The sequence below is a fragment of the Betta splendens genome, chromosome 2 (assembly GCF_900634795.4).
Source record: "Betta splendens chromosome 2, fBetSpl5.4, whole genome shotgun sequence".
Lineage (NCBI taxonomy): Eukaryota > Metazoa > Chordata > Actinopteri > Anabantiformes > Osphronemidae > Betta > Betta splendens.
In genome coordinates, this window is record NC_040882.2 from 10,696,487 (window position 1) to 10,711,550 (window position 15,064).

Below are 15,064 nucleotides of genomic sequence, written 5' to 3' on the forward strand. Positions count from 1 at the left end.
ACACACACACACGCACATGCAGCCTAACTTCCTCACTGACCCGTGTTCTTTCTTCCGGCAGATGAAAGAGAAGACGTTCAGAAGAAGACTTTCACAAAATGGGTGAACTCACAGTTGGCTAAGGTAAGACAGCTTCCTGCTTTCTTTCCATTATCGACCCGCTCACCACTCTATGCGGGGCTCTCTGTACACACCAGCAGCTGCTTTAAATTGACTCTGGACTTTCTGCCTTTTACTCTTGATTACACACTTAACAGCATAAGTAGAGGTGGACTAAACAGACGCACCTCTTGTGGGTGGAACACCGTGGAACACAGTTAGGGACTGTACGTCAGACACCATGGCAGGGTGACTGTGAGGTCGTTAACACAGGCTGTCTGCTGACTCGCAGCTTGGGGTCCAATCGGCCTCTCAGCTGGCTGTAAATGCTGCGTTTAGCCAGGTGAAGCTTTGAGCTGGACCTGCTGACATTTTAATGTGAGAATACGGCGTCGAAATCAAATCGGGCTTTTGGCTGGAAAAGCTCATTTTGAAACACATGAATGTCAGGAAGGCTTTTAAGAGGAAGTTTGTGAGAATCTTCTGCATCTTAGCTTGAACTGGGATTATTGTGGTTGGCATTGTCCTGTAACCATTCAGCTGCCAGGGTGCTTCAGGCACGTCGTCAGTTATTTACCAGCAATCAATCTTTTGGTTTCTTACAGTAGATAATCCTCTGTTTTGCATGTTCTTGTTACTAGTTAGCAAAACTAATTACAGTATAAAGGGGCAAAATGGATGACGGATGTGTTTAGGGGCGAATGCAGCAGGTCAAACATTCCAAACAAATACCTAATGATTAAACTAGAAGAAAGAAAATCCTCTTTGCAATGCCTCAACCCTAATCCTATATCCTATCAATGAGGTTGGAGGACCCAAAGTGGGCAGGTCATGCACAGTGAAGCTGTTCTGTGAGATTGCATCAAAGCCAGTATTCAGTCACATGACTCAACATCTGTAGATGAACATACAGCAGCTGGCTGGACTTCTCCCTCGGAACCAAGTCTCTCTCCTTAATGGCCTTGAAGCCAGCGTTGCTTTGAAAATAACCTCCTAATGGAAAAGTTATCATCCACAAAATACATAGTAGGTGGGATGGTTTCGCCTCCGTCTCACGCTTCTCATCTTGTGTGGGTCTGTCCGCGCGCAAAGAGAGCGAGCGGGGGGGAAGACGTTGGAGACGAGCATGGAGGTGCTCCACACTTCCCCTCTTCCCCCATTTCCTTTTCTGCTTTCGTTTGATTCGTCTCCTCCTGGGAAGGGAAGGGATTCACTTTGTTTGGGTTTTTTCAGCCCTTTTCATCTGGCCCTGTTTTCTGTTTGTCTCTCGGAGTCGCAGACAATTTTCAAGGCGTTTCCTTTTGTGCCTGCAATTCAGGCACACAAAGGTTATTCCCACCACGTCCCCCCCTCCGGAGAGGCAGCTCGGATAAAGAAGAATCCCCGGGCAGGACTGTGCTGCACAATTTATATTTCTCAGGTTTCTGTTTTTTCCGCCTGATTCTCGTCCGGCTTGCAATAATTTTAGGAAATGCAATTCTAGCCAAATGCTCCCGTGTCTTCTTCTTCTTTTTCTTGCCTGATTGTGGTGGTGTGCTGTGCTTTCCCCTCACCCCCCGCCCCCCCCCCGCCCGTGGATGCCAGAGTCACTTGTTTGGAATTTAATTCTAATTACATTCCAGTGTTTGTGTGTGTTTTGTGTGTTTATTTATGGTGCGTGCCAGCACATCACTTCTATTTCTATTTTCAAAGTTGATTACGGGGGTGCTAGAGGTGTGCCGTTGTCATGGTGACGCAGGCTTAGGTGTGCGTATGCATATAGTGTGTGTTGGGGATCACATACGTGTGTGTGGAGCGATTGAAACACTGTTTGGTCCAGTGAGACGGTCAAAGCTGAGGGACAGGGCAGCCGTGATGGAGACCTCCTTGTCCTTTTGTCTTTGTCCTCGATCCTCTCATTTCTCCATCTTTCCCTCTCCCACCCTCATCCCCTCTGACCTTTACGAAGAAATGGAAGAGGGAGGGCGAAAAGGAAAAGGAGGAGAAAGGGAAATGGAAAAATGAGCAGAGGAAGAGGTGAGGGCGGAAGAAAGAGAACTATCCCCTTATTCACCCAAACTCACCAACCATAATAGATATGCTATCCTAGATAGATGAGCCTCTCTCACACACACACACACACACACACACACACACACACACACACACACACACACACACACACACACACACACACACACACGCACGTACACACAGGCCTCAGGAGAGCGAGAGGCAGTGAGACAGCAGATGGAAGAAGATGGGATTATAGGAGGGGAGAGAATGAAAATAGAGCGAGAGGGAAGGAGACGAGGATGAAGGAATGCAGTCGCGACGAGTTATGGTGGAAAATGGAAGGTTTGGTAATGATGGATGTGGGGAATATATTCTAAAATAAAGCCGGGGAGATGGCTGGCAGTCAGGCAGTGTTGTGTCTGATGTTAGTGTGATTTGCTACTCAGCAAGCCATAAAGAGAGGCACTTCAGGAATATATGAGGCGCTGTCACAAGGGCAGGGAACTTTTTTTGCTTGTTTTTGTTTGGCAACCGCAGCTGCTGCTTTATTCTAAAATATCAGCAGCTGATTTCATTTCAGCGCCGCACAGTGTGATCGTGTCATCGGTAATTGACTTTTCTGACGCTTTTTCTTCCATTCAACCTGGCGTATGTCTTCTTTAAAAGAATCACAGATTTCCCAGAATGCCTTCTCTCATATAACAGAGAAAATGTTTGTTTGTTTAAAATCCAAACTCTGGACAGTGTTAGCAGAGGTAGCGTATCTCTCCAGCAGATCCTGGGACCTCACGAATGAGTAGAGAAAGTATTAGAAATATCTCCTTTCTGACAAAAAAACTCAAACTCAAGAAATTATACCTTATACAGTAAAAGCCAATGGTACTGTAACTAATGGTCATGTTAGATTACATTAGACTCTACAGGTGTTCCTACATTTATTATTCAACCGTTTAGTTACTTTGCATTAGATCCATCTTTTTTCCATGGAAGCTAAAAATTCATCGATGAATCTATACCAGACAGGCTGAAACCGATGAAGAGGAGAGGGTGAGGGCAGCACTGGTCCAGTGGCTGGTCTTAATTTCACACCCTGACTGTCACCGTTTGCTCACATCCCTAAAAACAGGACAAGTCGTCAGATGGGCGAGGAGAGAACAGTGGACAGGAGAGGACGATGGAGCTGGAGACTGGGCAGGAAAATGAGAGCTGATGTGATAGCGGCAGCGCAGACAGGAAGGAGAGCAGAGATGTGCTGGATTAGTCATTACACTGACGAAACAAGCTTATTTTCTTCTAATAACACCATGACTATACTGATATAGAAAGATAAGGCAGACACATTCATGGCCATCACCCTGTAGCCGTCTGCGCTCCTGATATTTTGGCTGCTCTGTGGCAAATTTGGTCCTTTTAAATATAAATATATATTTTTTGCACAAAGAAAACAAGCAGTGTGCTGGATGTTTGAGTTTTTTAGGAGTTATTTAGGATAATCAGAAACTAAATGTGTTACCATGGTAATTGTAAAGGCATCTACACGCAGCTGCAGGTGAAGCACATGGGACTGAAGCCAACCTCCCTGGATGTGGCATGAAAACAACAAAAGAGTCCTGATTAGAATCCTGTTGCAGGTCTATAGAGAATCCTGAGAAACAGGTGAAGTGAGGTTGCCTCTAAAGGTTACAGCAAAATATTAAGTTGAGCAAACTATCATTTCGGTCTAGACCAGTTTCATTTGATGTATTATTTAAAATTCAAACACGATCAAAAGCAAAATCAGACATTTATTTATTTTCCTGCCTTCGTGAGTTGCAGGTTGTGCTGTTGTGCCTTCTTCTGTTTTTGTGGAACAAATTGGGCTTCAGCTGCGTCATGCTGTGCGTTCCTCTGATCCGCAACAGCCACTAAAACTTTAACTTTCATCTCCAGTGCAAGGCTCGGCTTGTTTGACTCACAAAAGCACGGTAACATTGGTGCGTTGCAGGACGTTGCTGCATGAGGCCTGCCGGTGGGTGTGTCCGCTTAGCGTTGCAGTCCTGTAGCTGACGTGAGCCTGATCCGGGATGATGTCACGCCCCTCAGCTTGACCGGCGTGCTTGGTTAGAATCAGGCCACTCCTGTCCCTCCCTGTTCACCGTCACCTGTGCTGATGGATACGGACCCTCCTGTCCGTGCACCTTTGATCAACTGCTCTGGTGACTCACGTCCACGCTGAAGCACACACTCACTGACTGTTACAGGCCGCTAGCGTGTTGCATTTAAATGCTAAATGAAGTTGTGTTGCATGTCGTGTCATTTGTGCATGAATCGGTACAAATAAACTGTACGTACGGTTTCTCGGCTTCCTCAAACTCCGCTGTGTAGACAGTATCACTATAAAAAAAGTGTGTAAACCCACTATCTCACCAATATCTGCTGCACGCAGTACAAATATAAATACAACAAAGTGTTTGGACTTAATGAGGTTCAACAGGTGTACCTAATAAAGTGGCCAGTTTGTGTTGAGGCCGACCTGTTTCCTGTTTGTACACACACAGCAGTGACATCTTACTTGTGGTGGTGGTTTTACTTCGCACTCCTTTATTTATCTAGTTAACGTTGGTACATAAACATAATCAACCTCCAGCAATGTTGTCTCAGGGTCACACAATCCCACATTAAAGCTCTGCCTCCTTTTGTTCATGGTAATGTAAATACGTTGTTGCTGTGTGTTTTACCTTGAGGTGTTGGCAGGCGAGCGCCAGATTGTTTCTCTCCTTGGAAACACTTTCTCGTGACACAAATCAATTAGATCCTCGTCTTTATTGTCATCAGACGTCTTCCTTTCGCTTTTAATTGGCAAAAAATTGAATCCTCGAGGTGGGAAAGACTTGACATGTTCTTTTAGTTGGACAACAGCCGTGTGAAATCTGTGTGTAATCTCGCGGCTGAGTCACCTAATCTGGAAAAACAGGTTTGGAAGCTAGAAGAGCAGCTGGCGTGAAAGATGCACAGCAGACACTGTTTATTCGGTTTCTGTTGCTTAAAATAATGTCTGTCTGGAGCTGACAATTAGCGGCGTCCTCGACTGGAAAATCATCATGTGCATGTGTATGCATCTGCATCGCTAATGCCCTCACACTTGCACCTCACGCACAGAGAGGCTGAATGAGCTGCAGATCACCTGCGGAGCCCGTCTCGCTGGCCGCCTTGTCGGAGTCGGATGTTAAGCTTTCATTTGATAGTTTAAAGCTGTTCTGTAAAGATGTATTCTGCAAATGAGACTACATCTGGGCTCCATCTAATTTGCTGCCTCATATCCCTTTGTCCTGTAGACCAAAAGCTACAGCCTCAGGTTTTGAACTTTTTGTTGAAGAATCCAGCAGCTTTTCTTAGCGTATAGCGTAAAGTCCCAGTGGTGGTACATCCTCATCAAGACGCCCACATATTGTACAACCCAAACATCTGATCTCTCTATCAGGTATGTTTTGCAGACTTTGTTGTAGAGAATTCCATTTTTGTTCAAAGCAGTGGCCTTTTGTTTGATGCTTTGATGGACAGAACACTTGTTGTTCACCTATTCATGTTTTAAACGATGTGGTCTGAACTTAAGCATGGCGTCAGAGAGTCGCTACACCCTGACTCATCAAGGTCACAGCTAATTAGCCACTGATCCAGCCTTTTCCCATCTACTGAATAACCTTGGCTGTCATGCAGGTTACTTCCTAGTGGCACTTTGTTCTGACCTCATGCGGTCCGGGGCTCCGGCTCATTTTGTCCGGTGATGCCTGTCGGCTGCTACAGTAACTGGCTCAGTTAACCCGATGGTTAGTTGATGCGCTGCATCGGCAGATGGCTTGTTAATTAATCAACTGTCATACACCTCCTGGTGGGTGAGGTGGTGTTACCTGGCTGGATCATTACTTTAGCCTGACACCTGCTTCTGCTGCATCCTCAGCCCCCACTAAGTCCAGATGACTGTACGCTCAGGCAGCTCCGATGATGCTGTAACTGTGTGTGGCTGCAGTTCTACTACGTATACAGTAATTACCACAAGATAAAAAGGTTTCTTCTTCTAATGCTGCTGTTCTATTTATGTCAGTCACATACTATTTAGCCTTAATTAGATATGCAATAACTTTCATGAAAAGAATCTCATGCATGAGCAGTGACCTACAGAGACTAAGGAAACATGGTAATCTACAGTACTGTGAACACTTCACACAGACTGGAGCCCTTTCCAGGAAGCAAAGCAAAGATGTGAAACCTTAATCAAGGACGTATTCCCCCAGAAAACACCTTATAGAGATGAAGGCTAAGACGGTAGTCGTACAATAATGACTGTGTCCACTCTTTGCTTGTATTATCTTGGTTGTTACATCAAACCATTGACGTTTACCATAATGAAGCAGCAGCAGGATCCCACTGCGGCGTAGATAGGGAGAGTAGTGGTGCAGCCCGCCACATTCATCCGGCATCGGGGCCCATTTGAAAGAAAGACTGAACTGTTTACTATGGTCACCCTCCGACCTGTAGGTGTGTACACAGTAAAGGAAATGAGAGAGTACATGTCTTAATTAGATCATACCACAGAGACACAGCCTCCCTCCTTTGTTGTTGCTTCATTTAGCTTGTGACAATTTAATTAAATGTTTTTAATTAAATATTAATTCACTTAGATGTGGGCCTGCTGGGGGCCGGGGCCCCGGGGCAGCTGGACCTTGCTTTCACTCACCACTAAGTGCCTCCAACACATTCCCACAACGTTCAACTCCACTCTCCTGTCCTAAGTAAAAGTTTACAGCCTCATTATTCAGTAATTATACGAACATGATGAATCAATTAACTGTTCAGTCACAGGAACGATGTCGCACGTCACTGCGACAACAAAGCAGGCGTTCACCTGCCACTGGCTCCTGTCAAGATGCTATTAGATGCGTCAACTGTTATCTTGGTGAATCCAGGCACATTTTAAGAATGAGGACCGGCGCTCGGCCTGTCGGCGGCCTGAGAGAAATGCAATTTGTACCGTGTGATCCTTTCCTGTCGTCTGTTTACTCAGTCGCTAAAGCGTGCGCTGTCTTCCCTTAACTCTCCTCTGGCCTTACATTAGATTGCGCTGGTTATGGCTCATCTTTCGTGTCATCTTTCCTCTGTGATTTATTGTCGCGCCACCTCAGAGGACCTGTTAGAAAATTCAATTACAGCAGCTGACATCTTAAAACGTCCCCGCTTTTGTTTTGTTTGTGTTTTTATAGTTGGGGTTGGGTGTGTGCGCGCGCGACACGGATGACGAAGGACAAACCGTAGACGGCGTTTGCTCTCAAGTGCTTCCTCATTAATTTTTTTGTTTATGCTGGAATGATGAAAAGGATTACGGAGAAATTAAAGCTCCATATGTGGAGGATACGAACACAACAGACTGACAGCTCTCACTGCTTTGACTGATTATTCAGGCTATGTGACTTGCACAAATGTTGCCATGGTTACCATAGGATTTACATAAATATATACTTCCCATGTACAGCTCAATTATATGGTGGCTTCCTGAACAGCTCACGATTACCAGATGAATTTATTAATAGTTTAACTTAACTTTTTCAGACAAACTGCACCAGACCCCTCTAGGAAAAACATAACTGCCTCACTGATGAGTAGGTTACAGTACGTTTCATCTCAGATGTTGGTCCAGATGCATATTCTACAGTAATTAGTTAATGCTGGTGCTAGGTAGACTCCAGCTTTCCCCCCAGGTGTTGCCTGAGAGCCTTAATTATGAGTGACCCTGACCTTTGACCTTTCATCACCAAAACTGGACGGCTCTAGGGTGAGATCAGACTTGTGTCCATCCATGAGGTGGTAACGTACAGTATTGGTGCAGAAGATGCACTACACATTCTCCTGGGCTCCAAACGCTCACTCCAGAGCTGAGTTGGCATCTGGAGTCTCGGTTGCATCGTCGCTAAAATGATGACCAGGGGGGCTTTATTCACTGGTGACCCAGAGATCGATCAGTAGTTCAAGTCTGCAATCAAGGAGTCTACAAGACATCAATCTCTTTCTTCCCTCCAGGGACTCCAGGAATGTTGACTTAAAAAAAGAGACACACAAACCACCTCATCACAGGAATAATTATACAAAGATAAATCATTTCTAAAGATAACTTGCAACATAAGATTAGATAGATTTGGCAGTGTGTATATTTTCATTTGCACTCCATGGTATTTGTTGAGTTTTTCTTAATCCTGCTGGTAAACAACCCAGTGAAACAGCTTTACTAACTTGTGAGAGCAGCGGATAAATATGATGCATAAACTCTTTTGACAGCTGCTCCTCCCAAGCCAAACATACAAACATGTTTCTAAGTGGAGCAAGATTGTGGAGTTGATGCAGGCACTAGCTTGTGCCCGGCGAGCAAAGCCAGGCGGCTCCCCTGAATGTGGGTGATGATTGTCAGGAAACCACAAAAAGCTGCTACACTTACTTGACCTAAGCTGTAATCTACAGCAGCATTGACAGTCAAGTGCAGCGCATCCTCGCCTACGGGCGCTGCCGAATAAATGGACTGCGACAGACACATAAACGCTCACATGCAAGTGAAGCATATGTGTGGAATGAAGATGTGTTACCTAGCACAGACTAGTGGATTATATATTATATGGTTTAACCTTAAAGGACTTAAGTAATGCTCACATTATTAGTACAGTATAGCGCAGAGGAAATAACCATCTTGCTTCCTATGGATCTAGAATGAATTATAACAAACAGACTTCCTTATTTCATATTTTTTCTTGGTTTCTACCTAAAAACCTATTACTATTGTATATAGATGCATTGCTAAATAAGTGGTCCTTTAATTTAAATTGCGAGGTTGCAGTCTTCAATTATAACTGTTTACCTTGTTTTAAAATCTCAGCCATGCTATCAGGTGAGGACATTGTGTCAACGTGGGGACACTTGGCAGGTCCTCACCAGTCGGTGGCTTTTTTGATGGTCAAGATGTGATTTTAGGGCTGAGGTTAGAATTGAGTTTTGGTTCGGGTTAGAGCAAAGGTTAGACGTCTGCCTTTGGTTGCGATGGTTAGTGTTGGGGTAAGGGGCTACGGAAGGCATTATGTCAATTGGAAGTCCCCACGTAGATGAGAAACACAACTGTGTGTGTGTGTGTGTGTGTGTGTGTGTGTGTGTGTGTGTGTGTGTGTGTGTGTGTGTGTGTGTGTGTGTGTGTGTCTGTCTGCCTGACCTATTGTTTGCGTATTAGTGGAGCAGTGATGAGGTGCGTTCGTCTGCAAATCCCTGTTTGTGCTGGAAGAAGATGAAAAAGCTCCTTAAAGGAAATCAGAGCTGAGCCGTGATTTCACAGTTGTTTGTTGTCAGATGCAGGGAACAGGCTGCCCTTCACGTTACCCCAAAACCTACACCAGGAAGGGATTTGTCCAATGCCACAGCAGCAAACAACACAACAACACAACACACAGGTAGATGAATCTAGCAAAGAACACGTGTTGACACTGATTATTGTTAAGCTTTGTAAATTAAAAACTAGGCTTTCTAATTACTGCTACCGTCATACATTTCAGAATCACATGTTTAATGTGTTTCATTTTCAAGTAGCAATTGAATTACTATAGATTTAATCCTCACCATAACTACAGTGTACCAACATTTTGGCTTCTTACGGGGGGGTGATTTGATGGATTGTAGCCAGCAGCAATAACTTCTTGGTGTCTTCACTTGTTGCCTGGCAACTGGCCGCCCATCAAACAGCCACTGATGTGATGACCAGACCACGCTGGCCCAGACGTGGACAGGTTCTGAAGCCTCCTGTGACCTAGTATTGCAGCAATAGTAGTGTTGACTGGCACTGGATTTGTCCTCCCAGTAAAATAACACCCTCTGAGTTTACTGCTGAAGTGGATGAGCCACTGAGCCTTTTTCATCATCTCTGAATTTGCTCCCTCATTTGCATTTCATATGATCGTGAGACAAGCGTGTCCATCAAGACAGACTTAAAGATGTAAATGATTTTGCCATGCATGCTGGGGCCTCGTGAATCCCTTCTTTTCAGGAAATGATTTCTTTTCGTGTTTCTAGAACAGACCCAGTGGGGCATGAAGGGCACGCTTACAACAAAACAACACTTGCTCACCATTCTGCCTCTGAAATATCAGATATCATATCGTGCGTTAACAGGGTGGAAACAATCAGCAAGTGATCGACCTGCTCATTTAATGTCCTGAAACTATAATATAGAGCTAACCAGCTGCTTTGAGGATTGGTGGAGTCTGAAAAGAAGAGATTTTTGTCCAACCACATCCATCAGCCTACAGAGTGACACCATATTGGACTGTGGGATACGAACAGCTGGAATCATAAAGCCTACAATAAATATGCAGAATGAAATTGTCTCATAAGTCATGCAGATTCAGTAGAGCTGTAACTAAACTTCTTATGTCTGGGTCTTTTATTTATTGTACTTCCTGAGTAAATATTGATTTTATGTAATATTAAGAATAATAAGATTCAGGCTCCACAGTTCCACTATTTTGTTTCTTTATCCTAGGCATCAAATCAAACCAATAAAATTGCATCATTACAAGATGTGATGTGTTTTATTTGTACTATTTTTAGTCAGTTTGGAAATGGTTTGCAAATCGTCGGGTTCTGTCTTTATTTACACCCACAAAGCCTTTTCAGAAACGGGGTTATGCTTGGGAGGAACATAACTGTGAGCGAACACTGCAGGCGAACGCCCGACATCTGAAAATAGCTCCAAAAACGCGGTCCTCAGATCGGTTATCACGGCTCAGCATCTCGTGTCAGAGTGATGTGACTCCGGTGACGCTGGGGGGAACACTCTGCTTCTGCTCCGCCTGCTGAGCGCTCACAGATCAGGGCCATTTGGAGCAGCTGCCCCCCCGGCTCGTCGCGGCTAATGATACTCCAGCATCTTTCGGCTGATGCCGAAATTGTGGCGGCAAAACGTAAATAGCCCCAAAACCAGCGAGGGGAACCAGCTAAGAGTCACAGTGATCTGATCAAACGCGGCCTGAGAGCACGATAGGCGTCCGCCAAGTTTGAGAAGTTCAGGTATGAGCAGGGTCCTTTTCTCAGGCGCTCAGAGGTGTAATTATAATAACATCCATCCAGACAAGAGGAGAAGACCTGTTTAATTTTTCCTACGGAGGCCATTACTAAACGTGAGGTTTTAAAGGGCATGAGTGGGCATGAGGAGCTTTCCCAGCTCTGTTTCCCTCACATCTACATTCATCTGCGGCTCCGTCGCGTCTCACCTGCACCCACACGCTGTCAAATTCAAATAACACATGCAACACACACACACGCACACACACACACACACACACTCACACACAAGCGCTCGCACACGCGCTGCCCCAGAAGGACTCAATAACGGCGGGTCTCGCGCCGCGGCTAAGAGGTGCAGGCTGAGGGCAGAGACGCGCCGGGAAAAAGACAAAGGCAGGAAAATAAGAAGTTAAGAGGAGGAGAATGAAATCTGAGGGAACGACTGCGCGAGTGTGGGAGACGCTGAGTATCCAATATAAATCACAGAGAGGGAGTGATGGCAGGGGAAGGAAGATGTGGAGGAAATGATTTGGGGGTTTCTACCGAGCTCAGTAAAGTACAGATGAGTCAATTAAAGTTGGTGCCGTTTTTGCAATAATAGACTAATACTGAGTGAATGGAGTGGAATCCAACAGAACAACTTCCCTGAGAGAACAGAATCCCTCTAATGACTTTTATCCAGTTGGACTTCTTATCAGTCAAACATTTCTGTTTTACTTTCAAATTAATTAGCTTCATTATGAAAGCAAGGGGAATAAAAGCTCCTCCGTGTGCTTTTAGAGGGAGCTGGGCTTTTAAACGGGAATGTTTTCCTTTCTTCATCGCGATCCATTTTCAAGATGCGCTGAACACAAAAGCCCGGTCCTCATTCGGCTCTCGCCGCAATTAAGGCCAACTCTGTGGCACATGTTGACCAGGGGTGTAGTTAGTGTTGCTGTTGCTTGTCTCCGCTGCCGTGCGGTCTCCTTTCCGGCGCTGATGTGTTTCAGATGGAGACGTGGGGACTTTGACACGGCAGCAGCAGTAGGAATAACGCGTGGCTGAGGCGGAAAAAGAGATTTCTGCCACAATAACACGGGGAAAGACTCGCCAAGGCATCGTTTGTGCACGACCCCGCTGGAGAAACACGGAGAACAGACGCAGGCTGGTGATTGTGTCCATGCCCTGTACGTGGCCAGCTTTTTACCCACGTGACTCACTTAAAAATGTTTGAGGAACAAACTGCAGCGTGACCTGAACTCCACCAGTCTGTCTGTGTGGAATCCAGTCCTTCCCATGGGTTGCTGGTGTCAGAACGTGAATGTGTCCTATTAAGTCATTGTTTTAGATTGCTGTCATTTATTTCTATGTTGCCCAGGGCTGGTATATCTTAATATACTGGTGCAGCTGCTGGTTTGCTACTGGTTTGACCGCTTCCCTTGCCTTTGGCGGCTGCTGAGGCCTAGAAACGTCGCTGGCTCTGTATTTCGCCTGCAGCCCTTTCCATTGTAAAGTAACTGCTAGCTTGTAATCCTGGACTTGTCAGCGCTGATAAAGAACAAGCTCTTGGGTTTTAACTGCTATCTTCACATTTAACGCAGTGCTGGTTTGTGATCACTCGAGTGGCTGTTCCAGGCGGCTCTGCTGTTGTTTCGGCCAGTCAAAGGCAGATATAGGGATGATTTTAGGTGAGCGAGGAACTTGACCTCATGTCACCCCTGGAGTTGTTGCGCAGGTTTCCCAGCCCTGCGCCAATGGAGACTTACAGAACACAGTAAATATGCTGAGTTTCTGGGACTGTTGTCCATTGTCATTTAATTTTAGCGGCTGAGGATTGTTTGTTTGTGTGCAGACAGGGAAACCACCCGTGGAGGATCTGTTCGCAGACTTATGTGATGGACGACGCCTGCTGGAGCTGCTGGAGGGGCTGACAGGACATGAGCTGGTACAGTATGAACACACACACACAAAAGACCACATATATATATATATATATATATATATATATGTTTTTTTTAATATATATTTAGGCGATTCAATAGAAAAACTGCTAAGAAACCAACATATGATGTCAGATGGCTGATGCTTAGTGGATTAAAGTGGTGACGGGCAGCTAGGCTACACACATAATAATCAGTTCATCCTTGACTCCGTGTTGACATCTGGTCTATAGATACAGACATGTAGGCGATGCTAAACGTACGGGGTGGAGTCCAGAAAGGGCACAAAGCTCAATGTTGGCTTGTGTAGAAAGGTAACACAATAACCAGGAAACCAAAAAGCAGCTGTGAGCTTGACATTTCGCTCAGTGTACAACCACTTAACGCACAAATTAACAATGTTTTTAATTAGTCATTAAAAGAAATGAAAGCTGCAAACAAAGATTGCAGATCAGCGATTGTTTTTCTAGTCTTCTGTGTCTCTTCACCCTCTCCATCTTGTCTGAAAGAGTGTATCTTCCTTGTCCTTCTCAGTGTTTTTGTCACTTTTATTTCCTTCATTCTCTCCATCTCACAGACAGACTTTAATGTCTCTCCTCTTTATTTGTTACCATCAGCTTATTGTAATGGCTCACACACGCTTTTATTATAATGCGGACGTTTGTAGCACTCATGGATGCCCCTGGGCAAGGTCTGTTTATGCCTTAATAATCTCCTCTTCCTGGTGTGTGTGTGTGTGTGTGTGTGTGTGTGTGTGTGTGTGTGTGTGTGTGTGTGTGTGTGTGTGTGTAGGTGAGGTTGGAGAGAGGATTCACGCGTGTTCACTCCCTCAACAATGTCAACCGTGCTCTGCAGATCCTGCGGAAGAACAATGTGAGTCCCTGAATACTGACAACCTCTTCGTCTCAATTAAATATGGGGATCGACAGCATCAATATACTTTACAATAAGTGAAGACAACATCTTTGAATTTCTTTAAGCATCTTCTAGTTTCTGTTTGTTTGTGTTCTCTCACAGGATGAGTTTTCATTTTTGTTTTTGCATATGAGGTTTAATCTCCAAAAAGAATCCTCTTTTTGAGCCTCTTAGTCCTAGTTCAGTTAATCAGTTAGTTAGTGTCAGTGTTTAATTCCTGGATGGAGCTGCTTTAGAATTCGAGCTGACAATAAAGTACTATGATGTTGCATGTGCCGCTGTGATGTAAAGCTGCTGAACTCACTGTTGTCACGCTGGTTGTCATAGAAACCAGAATGAGGCAGGTAGAGTGGAGTATGTGAGCATCCAGTACGTACTAGAGACAGTTCACTGAAGTTAGAATTTTTTATATTTCAAATTCCCTTCAATCAGTCGGGGACACAAACTGCTTTTTTCAGTCCATTCATTCAATTATTTCTGCTTGATTAAAATTTTTTGCAGCATTCTTGTTTATTGTCATCTCGTACCTCCTACCTGAGGTGATGAACACGATGTGGTGGAAACCCTCAGTCTAATCAAGCACCCAAACAGGAGCAGCCTCTGTCTCCATTCTGCACATGCTTTAATGACTTTGGAGTTTTTATTTGCCCGTAAAGCGACGGTGGCTTCACAGTGACCATCGGCGAGTGCAGGAAGGACAAACTGTCTTTCTTCTCATATTTCATTTAACTTAATAACCTGCCCGTGAAAACGGGACATATGTGTCGAAGCCTCTTTGGGTGACGTGAGTTATTTGAGGCACTTCACAGCGAAACAGCGTGAGAGAGGAAAAAAACCCACTTGAGCCGTGGCTCAGCTGACCTGTTGCTGCTGCCGAGGTGACTGCTTCCAGCAGACATTAGCCGTAGCGCCGCCGCGTAAGTGATGCGGGCCCGTCCGTTTGTCTGACTCCAGGGCGCCTGCAGACCTGCCATGTTTAGTTACATTTACCCAAAAAGCTCAGTGGCTCAGGGTTTTTTCTTCATATAACCAGTCATGCAGGGGTGAGACTCTAGATTTCCTATTCTGTA

At 45.0% G+C, this 15,064-nt stretch overlaps 1 protein-coding gene across 22 annotated transcripts in view; it reads left to right on the plus strand.

Moving 5' to 3' along the window:
- dmd (dystrophin) overlaps nucleotides 1–15,064 on the plus strand; it is a 192,541-nt gene that overhangs the window by 58,184 nt on the left and 119,293 nt on the right. For all 22 annotated transcript variants that reach the window (XM_055507121.1, XM_055507119.1, XM_055507109.1 and 19 more), the window contains exons 2-4: nucleotides 62–123; nucleotides 12,992–13,084; nucleotides 13,872–13,952. In XM_055507121.1, the coding sequence (XP_055363096.1) occupies nucleotides 62–123; nucleotides 12,992–13,084; nucleotides 13,872–13,952 (236 nt within the window). The remainder of the gene's footprint in view (nucleotides 1–61; nucleotides 124–12,991; nucleotides 13,085–13,871; nucleotides 13,953–15,064) is intronic.